This window comes from Ochotona princeps, chromosome 10 (assembly GCF_030435755.1).
Source record: "Ochotona princeps isolate mOchPri1 chromosome 10, mOchPri1.hap1, whole genome shotgun sequence".
NCBI lineage: Eukaryota > Metazoa > Chordata > Mammalia > Lagomorpha > Ochotonidae > Ochotona > Ochotona princeps.
In genome coordinates, this window is record NC_080841.1 from 1,490,796 (window position 1) to 1,511,382 (window position 20,587).

At 53.5% G+C, this 20,587-nt stretch overlaps 1 protein-coding gene across 2 annotated transcripts in view; it reads left to right on the forward strand.

Moving 5' to 3' along the window:
* Nucleotides 1–20,587, forward strand: part of RNF2 (ring finger protein 2) — a 47,324-nt gene that overhangs the window by 26,508 nt on the left and 229 nt on the right. For both annotated transcript variants that reach the window (XM_058668940.1, XM_058668941.1), the window contains exons 2-6: nucleotides 5,429–5,517; nucleotides 10,573–10,733; nucleotides 11,909–12,124; nucleotides 18,754–19,026; nucleotides 20,276–20,447. In XM_058668940.1, the coding sequence (XP_058524923.1) occupies nucleotides 5,431–5,517; nucleotides 10,573–10,733; nucleotides 11,909–12,124; nucleotides 18,754–19,026; nucleotides 20,276–20,447 (909 nt within the window). In that variant the 5' untranslated portion in view covers nucleotides 5,429–5,430. The remainder of the gene's footprint in view (nucleotides 1–5,428; nucleotides 5,518–10,572; nucleotides 10,734–11,908; nucleotides 12,125–18,753; nucleotides 19,027–20,275; nucleotides 20,448–20,587) is intronic.

The following is a 20,587-nucleotide window of genomic DNA, read 5'->3' on the forward strand; positions in this document are numbered from 1 at the left end:
TTGTCCCTCATCTCCCTGGTGGCCTCGCCGGGTCCCCGTGACACTTGATTCAGGCTGGCGGAAGTCATTCCTCTTGGGAGAAGTTGGGTCATTGAGCACATGGGGCAGGAGGAAGCTGGGGCTACAGGGCCTCATCCTGACAGCAGGGTGCTGTACACAAATTTTATGTTGTTTTTATAAAGATTTATGTATATTCTTTAAAGGGCAGATTTCAGAGAGAAGGAGTGACAGAAAGCTCTTTCGTCCTCTGATTCACTTTCCAAATGGCTACAATGGCCAGAGCTGGGCCAATCCTGAGCCAGTCTGAAACTGGGAGCTTCTTCACATCTCCCGCGTAGGTGCAGGGTCCCAAGGACTTGGGCCATCCCTAGCTGCTTCCCTAAGCCCATAAGCAGGGAGCTGGATCAGAACTAGAGAAGCTGAGTCTAGAACCAGTGCCCGTGTGGGGTGCTGGCTCTGCGGACTGAGGGTTAGTCTTCTGAACCACCGTCCGGCCCCTTGCACATTCTTTAATAAGTTTTGACCTTGCTCAGCTCTACACTGCACTCCAGTACAGCTTGCCCAGTGTTTGTCATGGTTGTGTGTGCTCCTGGGTCGTTGGTTTTTGTTTGGGGATGGCATTGAGAAAGTTGGCTCCTGAGGAGTGAGAGGAGCAGACGGAGGCCAGGCTGATACTCCTGCTGCTGCTTGTGCACTGGGCGCCTGAGGAGGGCAGGTGTGCAGGATCTGGGCGCCTGAGGAGAGCAGGTGTGCAGGATCTGGGCGCCTGAGGAGGGCAGGTGTGCAGGATCTGGGTGCCTGAGGAGAGCAGGTGTGCAGGATCTGGGCGCCTGAGGAGGGCAGGTGTGCAGGATCTGGGTGCCTGAGGAGGGCAGGTGTGCAGGATCTGGGCGCCTGAGGAGAGCAGGTGTGCAGGATCTGGGCGCCTGAGGAGGGCAGATGTGCAGGATCTGGGTGCCTGAGGAGAGCAGGTGCACACTGGGTGCCTGAGGAGGGCAGGTGTGCAGGATCTGGGTGCCTGAGGAGGGCAGGTGTGCAGGATCTGGGTGCCTGAGGAGGGCAGGTGCACACTGGGTGCCTGAGGAGGGCAGATGTGCAGGATCTGGGCGCCTGAGGAGAGCAGGTGTGCAGGATCTGGGTGCCTGAGGAGAGCAGGTGTGCAGGATCTGGGTGCCTGAGGAGAGCAGGTGTGCAGGATCTGGGTGCCTGAGGAGAGCAGGTGTGCAGGATCTGGGTGCCTGAGGAGGGCAGGTGTGCAGGATCTGGGTGCCTGAGGAGGGCAGATGTGCAGGATCTGGGTGCCTGAGGAGAGCAGGTGCACACTGGGTGCCTGAGGAGGGCAGGTGCGCAGGATCTGGGTGCCTGAGGAGGGCAGATGTGCAGGATCTGGGTGCCTGAGGAGAGCAGGTGTGCAGGATCTGGGTGCCTGAGGAGGGCAGGTGTGCAGGATCTGGGCGCCTGAGGAGAGCAGGTGCACACTGGGTGCCTGAGGAGGGAGGTGCACACTGGGTGCCTGAGGAGGGCAGGTGTGCAGGATCTGGGTGCCTGAGGAGGGCAGGTGCACACTGGGTGCCTGAGGAGGGCAGATGTGCAGGATCTGGGCGCCTGAGGAGAGCAGGTGTGCAGGATCTGGGCGCCTGAGGAGAGCAGGTGTGCAGGATCTGGGTGCCTGAGGAGAGCAGGTGTGCAGGATCTGGGTGCCTGAGGAGAGCAGGTGTGCAGGATCTGGGTGCCTGAGGAGGGCAGGTGTGCAGGATCTGGGTGCCTGAGGAGGGCAGATGTGCAGGATCTGGGTGCCTGAGGAGAGCAGGTGCACACTGGGTGCCTGAGGAGGGCAGGTGCGCAGGATCTGGGTGCCTGAGGAGGGCAGATGTGCAGGATCTGGGTGCCTGAGGAGAGCAGTTGTGCAGGATCTGGGTGCCTGAGGAGGGCAGGTGTGCAGGATCTGGGCGCCTGAGGAGAGCAGGTGCACACTGGGTGCCTGAGGAGGGAGGTGCACACTGGGTGCCTGAGGAGGGCAGGTGTGCAGGATCTGGGCGCCTGAGGAGGGCAGATGTGCAGGATCTGGGCGCCTGAGGAGAGCAGGTGTGCAGGATCTGGGCGCCTGAGGAGAGCAGGTGTGCAGGATCTGGGTGCCTGAGGAGAGCAGGTGTGCAGGATCTGGGTGCCTGAGGAGAGCAGGTGCACACTGGGTGCCTGAGGAGGGAGGTGCACACTGGGTGCCTGAGGAGGGCAGGTGTGCAGGATCTGGGTGCCTGAGGAGGGCAGGTGCGCAGGATCTGGGTGCCTGAGGAGGGCAGGTGCGCAGGATCTGGGTGCCTGAGGAGGGCAGGTGCACACTGGGTGCCTGAGGAGGGCAGGTGCACACTGGGTGCCTGAGGAGAGCAGGTGCACACTGGGTGCCTGAGGAGGGAGGTGCACACTGGGTGCCTGAGGAGGGCAGGTGTGCAGGATCTGGGCGCCTGAGGAGAGCAGGTGTGCAGGATCTGGGCGCCTGAGGAGAGCAGGTGTGCAGGATCTGGGCGCCTGAGGAGAGCAGGTGTGCAGGATCTGGGTGCCTGAGGAGAGCAGGTTTGCAGGATCTGGGCGCCTGAGGAGGGCAGATGTGCAGGATCTGGGCGCCTGAGGAGAGCAGGTGTGCAGGATCTGGGCGCCTGAGGAGAGCAGGTGTGCAGGATCTGGGTGCCTGAGGAGAGCAGGTGTGCAGGATCTGGGTGCCTGAGGAGAGCAGGTGCACACTGGGTGCCTGAGGAGGGAGGTGCACACTGGGTGCCTGAGGAGGGCAGGTGCGCAGGATCTGGGTGCCTGAGGAGGGCAGATGTGCAGGATCTGGGTGCCTGAGGAGGGCAGGTGTGCAGGATCTGGGTGCCTGAGGAGAGCAGGTGTGCAGGATCTAGGCGCCTGAGGAGGGCAGATGCGCAGGATCTGGGTGCTGTGCCTTTTGTGCGAAAATGTCGCAGGGATGCTGATTTGTTTTTTGGCCTCAGCTAGCTGATCGTTGGCCGGCGCTGCTTGGGGGTCTTCTCCAGAGCTTCTCTCCGTTGTGCTTAACCTGCCCCACACTGCCCATGGCAGCTGAGTAATTGCAGATCATCCCGGGGGACCTTGTGCCATTTAGCCTAGCAGGCACAGTCATTTAGGAGAACAGTCCAGGAGTGATGTCTGGAGAAATGTGTGGCTTTTCCTTTGATGCGTACACAGTGATGGTGTGGTGATCTCTAGCCACAGTGTGGCAGTGAGGGCAGGCTGTCTGAGGAGGGCCACCCACGGCGCAGTGGTCAGTAAGTGCCTGCGCTCTGGGCTTTCTGCCGCAGTGAGGGCTGGGGCCTTCCCAGAGTTCCCGTGCACTGCTTGGAGGGGACGGTTTGACCAGTTTAATGTCAGGTTTGCCACAGCTTCCTCACTTGTCTCACTTTCTGTATTTGTATTTGAAAGGCAGAGTTAGAAAGATCTAATATTTGCTGATTCACTTCTCAAATGGCTGCAGTAACGAGGGCTGAGACAGGCTGAGGCCAGGAGCTTCATCTGGGCCTCCCGCGTGAGTGCAGGGGCCTAACCAGGACCATCTTCCATTGCGTTCCCAGGTGCCTTAGCAGGAAATGGAGCAGCCCCTGGGATGCTGGTGCTCCTGTGACACGGGGGGCCACACTGCCTTCCCAGCAGCAGCAGGCCCCTGCTCTGCCTCGAGCCTGTTGGCACTGCTGAGCTGCCTGAAGGAGGCTTGCCTCAGCTCGGCTGCAGCCCCCCCACCCCCACCTCTCAGTATCCGTGCTGTCACTGCAGCCCCCCCCCCCCCTCAATATCGTGCTGTCCAGTTGTAGTTTGTCAGTTCACAAGCGAGGTCTCCGGGGCCGTTCGCTCTGGCTGGTAATGTGTAGGTGCCTGTGAAATCTGTGGAGCCCTGACGTGTTCTACAGAATGGTGTATTGTCTGTGGTCATCTTCCCCACATGTGTGAGGGCACTTCATGGAGTTCGTAGGAAGATGGCATTATTTCTGTGCAGGGGCAGAGGTGGACTGCAGGGCTGGGTGCGCTGGAAGGTTATGGGGCTTACTGATTTAGTTGGAAGTTCTGTGATCCTGAGTTTCAGGAACATGTTTATTGTTGAGGGTAAAGAGACTTGCACATATTTAATAATAACAAAATACTTTTGATATTGTTATGTACTTCCTGTGGGCCAGCTGTATGTTTTTTTTCAAATAGTTTATATTTTTAAATGTAAAGATTCTTGAACTTCTTTAATTTTTGAGGACCCATTATATAAGTGGTTTCTACTATTGTCAGGATTAACAATTTATAAATATCAGCTTTGAGATTTACTTCCTATCTAAGTCTGTTGCCTGTAGATTTATATTCAGAGTGACGCAGATCCACAGCTCGCTGAGGCTGGCACGTCCCAGAGGAAGGCACAGCAGCCTTGGTGTCTGGAGAGGGTTGTGAGTCTTTGGCGTGTCCTTCCATGGGAGGGGAGCAGGGCGTCTCTAGCCTCTCGTGCAGCTAGGCCCCTGGGGACAGCAGGCCCCTGAGGGTCGCCACAGGGGACTAGAGTTTATGGGGAACTTCTGCTTGCCCTGAGGCTTCAGTCATGGAACTTCCTGAAACGCAGTGGCCGTGGGCGGTGATGGGAGGGAAGGAGCCCAGCCTTGACGTGAAACGCACGGACACGGGAGCCACGCTAGATGATGTGGCTCACAGAGGGGCCAGCGGCTCACAGAGGGGCCCGCGGCTCGAGGCTGGAGCACCTTCTTGTAGGCGGAGGGCGGGGGAGGCTTTTGGAAGTGTCGGAGTAGTGCGCAGATGTCAGCAACGCCGGCGTCGCCGTGTACCCCGAGCCGAGCGGAGGGGCTAGGGTTACAAACAGACAACACACAAGACAACATGCAGTGGGTCACTCTTGTACACAGAATGCCAAATTTATTCCAAGTATCCTACATCTTTTATAGTCTGCTTAGTCCCTCCCAGTATTATCCCAATGTTCAAGCAACACCTAAGCTCCCCTGGGGGCATCTTAACAAAAGGAAAGTAAAGAAGAGGGAACTTGCAGTCAAGCCTGGGGCTAAATGCATTAGGCCAAGATTTCCCACTGTGTTACCTCTTAGAAACAAGCTAAGCTGTGGAGTTAACCCTTGGGAGACCGGGCCCTGCACGAAGATGTTTGGGGAGAGCCTGAGGTGTACAACACCTCCTCGGGTCTCCGTGTTTCGCTTTCCGCCTCTGCCTCTTAGTTGGTGGTGTTGCCTTAAGGGGAAGGTGGCTCTGCTCTTGGTGGACGGGGAGCCCCAGGGAAAGCCCCTCCTGGCTGCTCAGTTTGACACCTTGATTTCCTGAACCCCAGTGATGTCAGCTGCTAACTCGGGGTGGGGTGGATGCATGCACAAGTCCTAGTACTTCCTCTGCAAATACTAAATTCATTTGTCCTCTCTTCTAGCAATGTCTCAGGCCGTGCAGACAAATGGAACCCAGCCATTAAGCAAAACGTGGGAACTCAGTTTATATGAACTACAACGGACACCTCAGGTAATACAAGGAAACTTAGTGATGTAGAAGACATGTAAAGCAAGGTATTGTTTAGAAGATGAAGTTTTGTCATTTTATAACATTTTATGACAGTTTAAGTAGGCCTGACTCTGGCTGTTACTCAGTTCAGCAGATGGCTGGTGACCTCTGCCAGCACCAGGGTTTATGGCACTGGGACAAGAAAGTGTCCCTGAAGGCAGACAAGTGGGAGGGTCTCCCTGACGAGCTTGGCAGGGTGAAGCGGCTCAAGGAGCGGGGTGGGTGTGGAGGCTGTGCATCTGCTGGGCGCTGACCTTGTGGACTGAGATGCTTGCAAAGACAGGCAGGCAGGCAGGCCCAGGCGTCACTGTGAGCCGGGCTAAACGTGAAATCTAGGGGCTGCCACACATTCTGAGCAGCAAGGATGGACACCACAAAGCACAGGAGAAGGCCGGGGCTTCCATAGAAAGTAGGTCAGGGGCTGGTGGCCTGGCGGGCAAAGTTGCTACCTGTGACGCTGGCATTCCATATGGACGCCAGTGTGTGTCTTGCCCACTTCTGGTCCAGCTTCCTGATAACAGCTTGAGAAAAGCAATGGAAGATGGCCCAAGTACTGGGGTGCTGCCATCCGTGTAGGAGACACAGGGACACTGCTGGCCACACCCTGGCCATTGGAGCCATCTGGGGACTGAGGCAGTGGGTGGAAGATCGCTCTGTGTATTCTAAGTTTCAAATACATAACTGAATTTTGTAAAAATAATAAAATTGAAAAAGAACTTAGGTCATGGGACAGCAGCCAGTGAAGGAGTCAGAGGGAATATTAGAGAAGAGGAAGGAAAAAATGTAAGGGAAGGAGGGAGGGAAAGGGGGAGGGGGGAGAAAGAGAGGGAGAGAGAAGGGGGAGGGGAAGAGGAGGGGGAGAGAGAGGGACAGAGAGAGAGGGGAGAGGGAGAGAGAGAGAGCGCGCAGGAATGGAAGGGAGGGAGAGAGAGGGAGAGAGGAGGAGAGAGGAGGAGAGAGAGAAAGTGGGAGGAGGGAAGAGAGAAAGTGGGAGGAGAGAGGGGGTGGGAGAGAGGACCCAGGCTGTACTTGAGGATGGCTGGTGTGGCTGAGGTGTCTGGGTAGGGATTTTAACAGGCTGCCATCTAGGGGTCACTGGCATTCTCTCTGACTGCAGTTCCCCCACTTGTCCAAGTCCTAGGTCAAGTTTGTATAGGTGTAAGCTAAGTAAAATAAAACAGGGAAGGATATATTGAGGTTGAAAGCTAACAGGTGCTTATTGATAGGTGTGGCTCTTGGTCTTGTACTGGGACAGCTCTGAGCCCAGAGCAGGCATAGGAGCGTGGAGAGCCGGTGGAAGCTGGGGTCTGCCTGCTGGCTGCCGACTGAAGGGTGGGCATTGGTCCTTCACAGCCAGGCCCCCAGAGGGGAGGGGGCCGTTGGCATCTGCTGGGGGCATTTTTAGGCATGACCCTCAGTGCAGCATTGTGTGTCTCGCTACCTCCCCCAGGGATTTTTTTTTTCATTGATTTTTAAATGTTTATTTTTCATGATATAGTTCCTTAGGTTCAGGGATTTCCCCTCCCACCCCCAGTTTTCCTCTATGTATAACAACAGCTACAAGTCCGTCATTGTAACTCAAAGTGTATCATGACTTTCTGTAACAGCTTCGTTGGAAGTCCATCTTTTATTGAGAAGTGCAGATGGGTGTGTCTTCACGATGGACTTGCCTCCATTTACGGTTCCTCCAGATGATTATACGCACATACATATTGACGTATATCTATTGATCTTGCATTTTGGATGAAGAGTGCCTTATCAGAGACAACATATGATATCTGGAGATTGGCTTATTGTACTGAGTAATGGTCTCTAATTGGCTATTTTGCTGCAAATAGAAGTAATTCATTCTTTAAAAAATTTTTTTAGTCCATTTTTTATTGTGTAAATTTTATTTTTGTTACTTTTTACATATTTGATGATAACTGAGTGGTATAACACGGAATAGATGTACACGCAGTTTCTTTATTCCTTTTTTGGACGGGCGTCTGGGTGTTTCCATGTCTTTGCTACTGTAGGCTGTGCTGGTGTCAGTGTAGGATTACAGGTCACTTTCCCATCTGTACATCTCTTTGGTTTGGATATATTCCCAGCAGTGGGACGGCTGGCTCATACAGTAGCTCAACTCTCAGCTGTCTTAGCACTGCCCATGCTCACCCCTCCCTCCAGCAGTGAAGGAGGGTGCCTTTCTCCCCATACCCATGCCAGCAGGTGCTGCTAGCAGAGTTCTGAAGGTAGGCCAGTCTTGCTGGGATTAGAACCTCCGTGTGGTTTCATTGGTATCTCCTTGATGGCTGGGGAGCCTGAGCATCTTTTCATGCGCCTTTTAGCCATTTGAATTTGTTGTTTTGGAAGGTGCCTGCTCATTTCCTTACCTGTGTCTTCACAGGGTGGTTTTGCTGTCACTGAATTTCTGAAGTTGTTTGTAAACCCTGGATTTTAGTCCCGTTTTTGATGTGTAGTGTGAAAACATTTTCTCCCACTCTGTTGGTCACTTCTTTGCTTTGTTGGTCTTTCCTTTGCTGGACAGAAGCTTCTTAGTTTGATATAGTCCATTTGTTCATTTTGACTTTACCTGTGCTTTGGGTGACTTATTTATTTATTTTTTAAAGATGCATTTATTTTTATTGGAAAGTCAGGTATAGAGAGAGGAAAGACAGAGAGGAAGATCTTCCATCTGCTGGTTCACCCCCCAAGTGGCCGCAGCGGCTGGAGCTGAGCTGATCTGAAGCCAGGAGCTTCTTCCTTCCTATGCAGGTGCAGGGTCCCAAAGCTCTGGGCCGTCCTCGACTGCTTTCCCAGGCCACAGGCAGGGAGCTGGATGGGAAGTGGAGTTGCCGGGATTAGAACCGGCGCCCATATGGGGTCCTGGTGTGTGCAAGGCGAGGACTTTAGCCGCTAGGCTATTTTGCTGGGCTCTCCACTGAATTTATAATTGCTGCATTGTGTTCCTCATTTCCAGTAATTGGGCTTCATTTTGTTTCATTGCTACTATTTCCTGTGTGACATATTCTTAAACTCCTTGTCCTGTAAATGCTTCTCGTTGATAAGAAGCATCGTAACAATTTTAAAAATTCCTTACCCTGGTTCCTCTGTGTCTTCCTCAGTTAATTCTGAAGTTTACAGAGGCTTTTGTTAATTTGTGGGGGAAGCATTAATGCATTAATAGTATTCATTATGCCTCTGTCTCTTGGCGAGCTTTCTTCTCCTTGGAGCTGGTTTTTTAGCTGTGTTGTTGTCGGTAGATCTACAGGTGGACTTCACTGATGGCGCTCAGTACCTGGTTCTTTGTTGGCAGTCACTTGTGCCACTCCTCCAGCAAGGCTCAGTCCCGCGTCCCGTGGGATGCTCCTGGGTCAGCACTCTCCAGCCCCTGTCATTCTGTGCTGTGACCCCCCTGTTGCCTGCTCAGTCTTTCTCCCGCTTGCAGTTCTGTACTCAGGATTAGGCAGACGCCAGCTGCCCTAAATCACATGGTTCCTCTTGCCAGAACCTGCTGGCAGCTAGTTCTGGGTGCAGCTTGCACCTGTTTTGGATGGAGGCTGTGGGATGCAGAGTCGGTGTTGTTCTGGTGGGAACAGTGCAGTGCGTTGACCCAGAGTGAGTTCTCTCCCGCTTAGTGCATGCTCAGCCACTGCTGTCCCTCCTGCAATGCCTTTCCCCAGGTTCACAGAATGGCACCTGATGTGGTACTGGTAGGGGCCTGGGCCATGAAATCCACCCTGTTCCCACACCTGCCTGCCTGGGCGCTGCCACTCTGCTGCTTGTGCTGGGATTAAACATTGGCAGGACTCGCAGTCCTATGGCTAGGCTCACCGCCCAAGTTTCTGGTTAACTCCGCTCCCTACTTGGCTGGTGGAGTTCCCATCGCTGCTGGGGGTTAGTACTACATGTGACACCTCAGATGCTTCACTCGGTTTGGAGCATTTGACAGAAAACCTGACCCCTGTGTGAAGAAAGACCCAGGGGTTGTGGCCTTCAGAGGTAATTGTCAAGTCCTGTTACATTATTTGTAAGAGAATACTTTTGTTGGAATCTTTTATCTTAATTTGAGTAGGAAACATGATTTATAAAAATCGTGTAACTTTTTTTAAGGATTTATTTATTTTTCTTGGAAAGTCACGTATAGAGGAGGAGAGAGAGGGGAAGATCTTCCATCCACTGGTTCACTCTCAAAGTGGCTTCAATGGCCAGAGCTGAGCTGATCTGAAGCCAGGAGTCAGGAGCTTCTTCGGGGTCTCCCATGTGGGTGCAGGGCCCCAAGGCGTTGAGCCATCCTCTGCTGCTTTCCTAGACCACAAGCAGGGAACTGGGTGGGAAGCGGGGCAGCTGAGATTAGAACCAATGTCCATATGGGATCCTGGTGCATGCTGTGCCGGGCCCCCCAAAATAGTGTAACAGTTTAAGAAAAGATTTATTTATTTATGTGAAAGGCACAATTAGAGAGGGAGAGAGATCTTTATCTAGATGTTTATTCCCCAAATGACTACAGTGGCCAGTGCTGGGTAGGCCGGAGCTGGGGCCTCATCTGAGTCTGCCGCATGGGTGCAAGTGCGCGAGCCTTGAACCATCTTCCACTGCCCTCCCACGGGATGCCGGCATTGTGGGTGGCGGCTTGACATGCTGTGCCACCACGCCAACACTGTAGTGGTGTAATCTTTTGTGGAAGAATTCTTGGGGTTCGTTTAGCCCTAATGTCCTCATAACCAATTAATGTCACATAACTAACTAATCAAGACAAGAACTTGGGTTTATTATACTAGGCTGTTTTTCTAATGATATCTTTGAAATGTATGAACACATTATGTTTGGTGTAAGGAATGCATATCGCGTGCAGTGGTGACAGGGCTGACGTGAATTAGAGACCAGATTGTCTCAGAAACAGGCCTGGTAAGTTGGAAGGATGTGACCCTGTGATAGCTGTACAGTCATCGCATTTTACATTTTCAGTAATCTGTTTTAACTTCTCTGGTTACAAAAAAAGAGTAGTATTTAATTTTCAGGTGACTTTTCCAGGAGGCAATAACAGATGGCTTGGAAATTGTGGTTTCGCCCCGAAGTCTGCACAGTGAGCTCATGTGCCCGATCTGCTTGGACATGCTCAAGAACACCATGACCACCAAGGAGTGCCTGCACCGCTTCTGCGCGGACTGTATCATCACAGCCCTCAGGAGCGGGTGGGTCCTGTATGCCAGAACCCTCAGGGGCGGGTGGGTCCTGTGCCCGTGCCCTCAGGGGCGGGTGGGCTGGGCCACGCCCTGGGCGTCCCATGCCCTCAGGGGCAGGTGAGTCGGGCCATGCCCTGGGCATCCTGTGCCTGTGCCCTCAGGAGCGGGTGGGTCCTGTGTGCCAGAACCCTCAGGGGCGGGTGGGTCCTGTGCCCGTGCCCTCAGGGGCGGTTGGGCTAGGCCACGCCCTGGGCGTCCCATGCCCTCAGGGGCAGGTGGGTCCTGTGTGCCCGTGCCCTCAGGGGCGGGTGGGTCCTGTGCCCGTGCTCTCCAGGAGCGGGTGGGCTGGGCCACACCCTGGGCGTCCCATGCCCTCAGGGGCAGGTGAGTTGGGCCATGCCCTGGGCATCCTGTGCCTGTGCCCTCAGGAGCGGGTGGGTCCTGTGTGCCAGAACCCTCAGGGGCGGGTGGGCTAGGCCACGCCCTGGGCGTCCCATGCCCTCAGGGGCAGGTGGGTCCTGTGTGCCCGTGCCCTCAGGGGCGGGTGGGTCCTGTGCCCGTGCTCTCCAGGAGCGGGTGGGCTGGGCCACGCCCTGGGCGTCCCGTGCCCTCAGGGGCGGGTGGGTTGGGCCATGCCCGGGGTCCTGTGCCCGTGTCCTCAGGTGGAGCGCAGTCCTGGGCATGTTCTCACGTCTGCGTGGCAGCCACTCTGTAGTTAGTACAAACAGTTTGCTGTACGTGCTTTCAGGCACTTTATTAGGATGAGTGTTTGAAGCACATAAGCATAAAACCATGGTTTTCCTACTTAAATATATAAAACTATATTCTTAGGAAGATGCCTTTTCAATAAAATGATTGATAACATGCAATAACACTAGTGGCTGCTTTTTGTCTTGAATGGCATTGGTATCAGGCAGAATGTTAGCGCAGGGTCTGGTTGTTAGTTTCCTAGTCATGTACATTGTTGAGAAGTAGTCAGACTTTTTGTAAGTATCTGAGAGTATTTAAGATTTCTAAAATATTGCTTAGCTGCTAGTCAGATTTTTAAGGAAGTTGGGGTTAATTAGTTTATATTCCTTGAATTATTAGAAGTTTTGGGATAAAGTGAGTCGTTCAGAATTTGGATATTTTTGTCTATAGCCAAAGCTGGCGTTGTTTCATGTTTTCTTTTTCCCCTTGTTTAGCAACAAAGAATGCCCTACCTGTCGGAAAAAGCTAGTTTCCAAAAGGTCCCTGAGGCCGGACCCCAACTTCGATGCGCTCATCAGCAAGATCTACCCGAGCCGGGACGAGTACGAAGCTCACCAGGAGCGCGTGCTGGCCAGGATCAACAAGCACAACAACCAGCAGGCGCTGAGCCACAGCATCGAGGAGGGACTCAAGATCCAGGCCATGAACAGGTGCCTGCTGGGAGGCAGGGAGGCCAGGGAGGCCAGGAGGCCAGGGAGGCCAGGACGGCCAGGGAGGCCAGCCTGGTCAGGAAGGCCAGGACAGCCAGGGAGGCCAGGATGGCCAGGGAGGCCAGCCTGGTCAGGAGGCAGGGAGGCCAGGAGGCGTGGAGGCCAGGACGGACATGGAGGCCAGGTAGGCCAGCCTGGCCAGGAGGCATGCCGGCCAGGGAGGCCAGGACGTCCAGGGAGGCCAGGATGGCCAGTGAGGCCAGGACAAGCTGTCTGGACTCTTGTGCATGCCTATGTCTTTAGCTTCGACTTCTGTGGCGCCCACTGCTCTCCTCGTGTTCCATTGTGTTCTCTTTAGAACAAAACTTCTTACAGGAGTTGACTCTGTCTTTCAAATTTCCTTTAAAAAACACAAAAGAAGACATGTTTAGGTAAAGAGGTAGAGACAGATGCCCTGAGGTCTTCTGGCCTCTGGTTTCCTGTCCAGATGTCCACCGTGGCTGGGGCTGAGACGGGCCAGAGCCCTGGAGCCTGGGGCCCATTGGGACTTGATGTGCATTAGCAGGGAGCTGGGATCAGAGAGAGGCATGTATGGAGTGCTACAGGCTCGCCAGGCAGCTCTCCTGCTGCAGCAGATGTCCACCTGCGGCCTTTGCCTGTGGCTGCCCTCCGGTGAGACTCTGGTGCTCAGCCCGCTCGTCTGCTGACGCCCACTGTGCAGCTAAGGCGGTCTGACTCCCTTAAGGCGGTCTGACGCCCACTGTGCAGCTAAGGCGGTCTGACGCCCACTGTGCAGCTAAGGCGGTCTGACTCCCTTAAGGCGGTCTGACGCCCACTGTGCAGCTAAGGCGGTCTGACGCCCACTGTGCAGCTAAGGCGGTCTGACGCCCACTGTGCAGCTAAGGCGGTCTGACGCCCACTGTGCAGCTAAGGCGGTCTGATTCCCACTGTGCAGCTAAGGCGGTCTGATTCCCACTGTGCAGCTAAGGCGGTCTGACGCCCACTGTGCAGCTAAGGCGGTCTGACGCCCACTGTGCAGCTAAGGCGGTCTGATGCCCACTGTGCAGCTAAGGCGGTCTGACTCCCTTAAGGCAGTCTGATTCCCTTAAGGCAGTCTGAGCAACTTTATTACAGCTCATTCTCCTTCTCTGAAAGTTTTCTTCACTTGCTTTGAGCTAAGTGACATGTTTCTGGTTCCCTCCCTCTCCTTTTATTTGAAAGGCAGAACTACAGCGAGAAGGAGAGACAAAGACCTTCCATCCGCTGGTTCACTCCTCAGATTGCCACAACGGCCAGAGCTGAGATGATCTGAAACCAGGAGCCAGGAGCTTTTGCCACGTCTTTCATGTTGGTGCAGTCCTCTGCTGCTTTCCCAGGCCACAAGCAGGGAGCTGGATGGGAAGTGGAGCAACCAGAACGCAAACTGGCTCCGATATGGGATCCTGGCGCTTGCAGGTGGAGGGTTAGCCTGTTGAGCTGCCAGGACAGCCCCTCCCGGTTCCCTTCATGGCAGTAAGGGTTCCTCCTTACTTTCTTCTGTAGGTTCTGTTTCGCTTTGCTAACTCTTACAGGGGCAGTGCCCCAGATGAGCTCTTGTTTCCTTTTGAACCATTGGTCGCCTGGCTTTCACTGGAGCCCTGGAGGCATGTCTGAGCAGCACTTGGGACGCGGTACCCTCAGTTCCTGGACTTGTGGGCTCTCCCTGCTTCTCTTCATGCTTGCTCACGTCAGTTGGTGGCATCTCCTTCATTCTGCTTGCCTAAGCCGAGAGTGTGGGGTCACTCCTAGGTGTTTTCTGCGAGGTACTTTTGTTTTTCCGTAGCTGATCCATGCTGTTCCTGGCCACCACTGTCCTTTGACCCGCAGGTTCCCACCTGGTCTTTCTACTTGCTGTGCCTTTTCCTGCAGGAGCTTTGCTGGGCACAGCAGCCACGGTGCTGCAGAACACTCTGCTAGACTTTGCTCCCATCTAAGGTCAAAACCGGGGCAGTCAGATGGTGACGTGCTGGGCACACCTTATGCTGTCTCTGCCCAGAGCAGCCGGTGCTGCTGCAGAGCTGGCCCAGTTTAGCGTCTCTACTTGGACGCTTGTGGCCCTGCCCAGGCGAGGTCACCAGGCCAGAGGTACGGTCTGCCAGTTCCGTGGCTGATTGTGAGAGCAGCAAGGTGGGAGCCACTAGGTCAGAGGGTGGAACACACACTCTGTTCTCAGGGCAGTGAAGTTCGGTGTGGAAAATACTTAGATTTACTGGCTGACTCGTCCTTGAGGGTTGGGAGTGTTTAATGACTGGCGAGTCTTACCAGGAGCTGTGTGGGTCATTGCTTGGTTTTGCTTGAGCATCACAGCGGGAAGGCCCTGTGCCCGTTAGGGTCACTGGATGGGATTGCAGCCGCCTTTCCTCCTTGCGACTTGGCGGGCACACACTGCTGCCTTGGACCTCTTGGTGGTCCTGCTCATTGCTGTGGCATTGCTCAGGGCGCGCCCTGCTTGGTTTGCCTGCACGGCACTGATGCTCTCTGCCATACAAACTGAGGGTATCATTGGCTCTTTTCAGGTAGTTAACTTATAAATATTTCTGTCTGCATAAATTTATTTTTTTTAAAGATTTATTTTGCAATTCAGAGTTACAGAGAGGGAGACATACCTTCCATGCACTGGTTCCCTCCCCAAGTGGCTGCAACAGCCAGATCTGGCCCAAGGTGGTGAGTGGCAGGCCAGCTTGTTGCAGCACCTCCCTCTGCTTTTCCCAGTTCACTCGCAGGAGTATGGAGCAGCCAGAACACAGATAGGCATCCACGTGGCATGCTGGCGTCTCCAGAACACAGATGGGCATCCACGTGGCATGCTGGCGTCTCAGGCAGTGGTGTTCCCGTGACACTGGCCCCTGGGTGCACGCATCTTTGAAAGAGTGCTTTCTTTACACTGAGTTAAAATTAGTCTGTTAAAAAGTATTTGAGAGGCCCGGCAGCGTGGCCTAGCGGCTGAAGTCCTCGCCTTGAACGCCCTGGGATCCCATATGGGCGCCGGTTCTAATCCCGGCAGCTCCACTTCCCATCCAGCTCCCTGCTTGTGGCCTAGGAAGGCAGTCGAGGACGGCCCTATGCTTTGGGACCCTGCACCCGCGTGGGAGACCCAGAAGAAGCTCCTGGTTCCTGGCTTCGGATCGGCGCGCACCGGCCGTTGCGGCTCACTTGGGGAGTGAATCATCGGACAGAAGATCTTCCTCTCTGTCCCTCCTCCTCTCTGTATATCTGACTGTAATAAAAATGAATAAATCTTTAAAAAACAAAAAGTATTTGAGAGAGATAAAGACAGAAACTCAGAAGTACCCTCCAATGCTTTGTTCCTCACATGCTTGGAGATCAGAGGTGACTGGGGCTGGGACCTGGGCTGGGACTGATTGGGGCTGACTGGGGCTGGGACTGGCTGGGGCTGGCTAGGGCTGGGGCCTGGGCTGGGACTGATTGGGGCTGACTGGGGCTGGGACTGGCTGGGGCTGGCTAGGGCTGGGGCTGGGGCTGGCTGGGGCTGGCTAGGGCTGGGGCCTGGGCTGGGACTGATTGGGGCTGACTGGGGCTGGGACTGGCTGGGGCTGGCTAGGGCTGGGGCTGGGGCTGGCTGGGGCTGGCTAGGGCTGGGGCCTGGGCTGGGACTGATTGGGACTGACTGGGGCTGGGGCTGGGGCTGGCTGGGGCTGGGGCTGGGGCTGGCTGGGGCTGGGGCTGGGGCTGGCTGGGGCTGGCTGGGGCTGGCTGGGGCGGGGGCTGGCTAGGGCTGGGGCCTGGGCTGGGACTGGCTGGGGCTGGCTGGGGCTGGGGCTGGGACCAGGGTCAGAGACAGGAGTACTGTTCAACTCTCCTGCTTGGGTGTCAGAAGGTTAACTCCTGGGGTCTTCACTGCGGTTTGCCAGGGTCTGCGTGGACAGAAACCTGGAGGAAGAGCCAGACCTGGGCATTGGACCTGAGCTCTGCTGTGTAGGATGTGGGTGGAGGTGACAGGCCAGGTGTCGTCTTTGCCTGTTACACACCGATCTGCAGAACTCTAGCTTGGAAACTAAAACTGTTCCCATTAAGCAAAACCCCGGTCTTGTGGCCTAGCACCTTTTTGCCTTGTTTTGTACTTCATCTGCCCGGTTGCCCGTGAGGAGCGCTCTGCAGGCTCAGCCATGCTTGGCAAGTGACAAAATTCCCTTCCATGTTAAGGAAGTGTGTTTTAGATCTCTTTGTAATGTAGTGTTTTTTTTTTTTTTTAAAGATTTATTTTATTGGAAAGGCAGATATACACAGAGGAGGAGAGACAGAGAGGAAGATCTTCCGTCTGATGATTCACTCCCCAAGTGGCCGCAATGGCCGGTCTGCGCCAATCCGAAGCCGGGAACCAGGAGCTTCTTATGGGTCTCCCACGCGGGTGCAGGGTCCCAAAACTTTGGGCTGTCCTCGACTGCTTTCCCAGGCTACAAGCAGGGAGCTGGATGGGAAGTGGAGCTGCCGGGATTAGAACTGGCGCCCACATGGGATCCTGGTGTGTGCAAGGCGAGGACCTTAACCATTACGCTATCATACTGGGCCCTGTAATGTAGTTTTGTTATTTAACTTCTTAAGTATTGCTTCTTAGATTTTGAATGAAGTATAGATTTTGTAAACTAGGTCATATCAATTTTTAATTTTTTGTTTTAATTAGAAAGTCAGATTTACGGAAGAGAGACAGAGAGGAAGACCTTCCATCCACTGGCTCACACCCTCAGTGACTGCAATGGCCAGAGCTGAGTCGATCAGGAGCCAGGAGCCTCTTCCTGGTCTCCCATGCGGGTACAGGGTCCCAAGGCTTTGGGCCGTCCTCGACTGCTTTCCCAGGCCACAGGCAGGGAGCTGGATGGGAAGTGGGGCAGCTGGGATACAAACCGGTGCCCATATGGGATTACATGTAAGGTGAGGACTTTAGCCACTAGGCCACTGTGCTGGGCCCAGGTCTTATTTTTTGAAGCAAAAGTTCTTCAATATCTTTCTTAACTAGTAGGATTTATTTACTTTTCCTAAGCAATAAAAATGACACTATTCTAAAAATGTATTATTTTCCCATACTTGTTGTGTATCGTGTATCTCTCCTCTTGTGTATGTAGGTAGAGGATCACGGAATTAGACACCAGCTCCTGCTGGGCACTTAACTCATTGAGTATGTAATTCTTGGCAAATCATTTACCCTTGTCTCCAAGTCTCCTCACTTGTTAACAAGGGGTGTTGTTTGGGGAGGTCAGTGAGGTTGTGTGCTGTCCGGCAGGTGGTCAGAAATGGCTCCTGCGTCCAGGTGGATAACTTACACTGCACCCCCTTTTCTCACTGGCACGGGAGAGGGCAGCGGGGAAGGACTGCGTCTGATGCCTGCCCATCTTGTTTCCTTGGGGTGACTCACTGCTGGAGTGCCCACTGAGTCCTCGCTGCTGGGCGTCTGTGAGCAGCACCGTGGGGGCCGCCGCCGTGGGCCTGAGGCTGGGTGGGGACTGGATGGAGTTCCGGCCTTGACCCTGGCCTGTCCTGGCTCTGCTGGTTGTTTGCAGAGTGATGTAGGATTGTTCACTTTCTGTGTCAGATAGAACATCGTTCATTAAAAAATACTGGTTTCTTAAGAATTTCAATTTAAAAGACATAGAAGCTCTCTTGAAATGTTACATTTCTTTCTTTCGTTTTTTTTCGTCTAAGTCTTTTTTGGGAGAAAAAATTCATTGGAAAGGCAGATTGGGGTGCGGGTGAGGCAAGTGTTTCTGGCCACAGTGGTCGGGGCTGGGCAGGCTTCTGCTGGCATCAGCAGCTCCCACACACTTGGGCTTAGGCCTGCTGCTTTCCCAGGCACAGCCATAGTAGAGCCCCCAGTCTCACAGGGGCTGGAGTCATAAGGGGCGCCCCACAACTGGCCCTGAACTGTCAGGGTTTTGTATCTGATTCATGTTGGTTTGGTTTGGTTTCCTTTCTAAGATTAACTTATTTATTTGAAAGGTAGAAGAGGCAGGATGTGGGGTGGAGGGGTCACTGGACACCATCACCTTAGCTGGGGTGGGCTGAGCCACAGCCATGAGCTGGGGACTCCATGCCGTGTGCCCACCCGGCTGCTGCCAGGACGGGCAGTCTAAGCCACTGTGGCGCAGCACCAACCTCAAGTCGTTTCTTTATATAGACTCAGAACTGCAAAACACGAAATGATCAAAACCTGCTCAAGGATTTGCGAATAGTTGTTACCTTTTTTTGTTCAAAAAAGATTATTAAAGGGCTTGGCAGCGTGGCCTAGTGGCTAAGGTCCTCGCCTTGATCCCATGTGGCCGCTGGTTCTAATCCCGGCAGCTCCACTTCCTCTCTGTCTCTCCTCCTCTCAGTATATCTGACTTTGTAATAAAAATAAAATAAATCTTTTTTTAAAAAAAAAAAAAGATTATTAAAGAAATAGGAACAGTCTGAGTCATTTAAATGTTTGTATGTATTTGAAATGCCCTAGCCTTTCCTAGGGAACAGTGTTACTGTCCGCCGGGGAGCAGAGTAGCTGTCGAGGTTTTGCAGTTCTAGGGCTGAGTAGCGAGTGTGCTTCAGGCAGGATGCTCTGAAGGCCTGAGAGTGAATTCTGTGCCTTTTCTCCTGACTAGACTACAGCGAGGCAAGAAGCAGCAGATCGAGAACGGTAGCGGGGCAGAAGATAACGGTGACAGTTCGCACTGTAGTAACGCCTCGACCCACAGCAATCAGGAGGCTGGCCCTAGTAACAAACGGACCAAAACGTCGGATGATTCAGGGCTTGAGCTTGACAACAACAACGCCTCGGTGGCCATTGACCCTGTGATGGACGGGGCCAGTGAAATTGAATTAGTATTCAGGCCTCATCCCACGCTGATGGAAAAAGATGACAGTGCACAGACAAGGTGAGCATGCGCCTTTGTTTCAGGTGAGCTCAGCTCGGAAGGTATAATTCGGAATTAAGTCAATTTTGCATATGAAGGAGAGAACGGGCTGGCATCCCATACGGACACCGGTTCAGACAGTCCCATCCGGCCCTGGGAACGCGGCAGAAGGTGGCCCCCAGCCTTGGGCCCTGCACCCACGTGGGAAAGCAGGCAGAAGCTCCGGCTGTTAGCATTTAGGAAGGGAAACAGTGGATGCAAGAGCTCTCTCTGTCTTTGCTTCTCTAACTCAGCCTTTCAAATAAATAAATAAATAAATTTTTAAAACAAAACAAAACAAAACAAACAAACATACACAAGGGGGAGTGTTTGTCATCCTGTTTTCTTCCTTCCTGGTGTGTTTCCCACCCAAAGTTCCACATCTGAAAAAATGACCGTCATTGTCGGCACAAAGTGGACCATTCTGTTTCCTCACGCAGTACTAGGTGGCCAGAGGCTTGGAAGCCAGGCCTGAGCACAGGTTCTCCCGGCCCCCGCGGGCTGTGTAAACCCGGTTCTGGAGTGAGGGAGCCGAACGCCAGACTAAACAGCCGGGTGAGCGCTTCTGTGCTCTGTTACAACCAGACACCTGAGTTCTCGTAAGGAGACATTGCGCGTGTTCTTACAGCTGGCGAATCCTGCTCCTTGGGCTCGCCATGTGCTGTTCTTTGCTCTGAGGATTCCACATGTTCCTATTTGATTTGTTACTTATGTCGTATTTTACAGAAGGAACTCTTTTTATATGATAATATTTTATTTTTTTTAATTGGAAAGTCATATTTACAGAGAGAAAGATCTTTCTTCTGTTGGTTCACTTCCCAAGTGCCCACAACGGCCAGCGCCGAGCTGATCTGAAACCAGGAGCCAACAGCCTCTTCGAGGTTTCCTACATGGACCCTTTTTGGGGTCTCCTGCATGGGAGCAGGTTTCCAAGGCTTTGGACCATCCTAGATTGCTTTCCCAGACCACAAGCAGGGAGCTGGAAGGAAGGTGGAGCAGCCATATGGTATCGTGGCTCATGCAAGGCAAGGACTTCAGCCACTAGGGAGGGAATTGTGCTGGGCCCCAGAAGGAACCTTTCAGTAAGAGATGTTCTCAACAGGGTTATAGTATTTCATTAATAATTTAGACATTTTTCATGTTACTTACCAGTTTAGCAAACGTATTAGCGCAATAATTTTTTTCTCAGTATATTCTAAAAATTAAGTTTGTAATGATTTTCTCCTTCCAGATACATAAAAACTTCAGGCAATGCCACCGTGGATCACCTGTCCAAGTACCTGGCCGTCAGGTTAGCTTTAGAGGAACTTCGAAGCAAGGGGGAGTCCAATCAGATGAACCTGGACACAGCCAGCGAGAAGCAGTACACCATTTACATCGCCACAGCCAGTGGCCAGTTCACCGTGAGTATTGCCGGCAGCCCACTGGCGGAAGGGGAACGGGCCTGTAGTGGGTACCGGTGTGGTGGTTTCTATTCTGTTAGGGAACAGATAGCGAAAAGGCGCAGATCAGTAGACAGGAATCGGTAGATGTTCCCAAGATA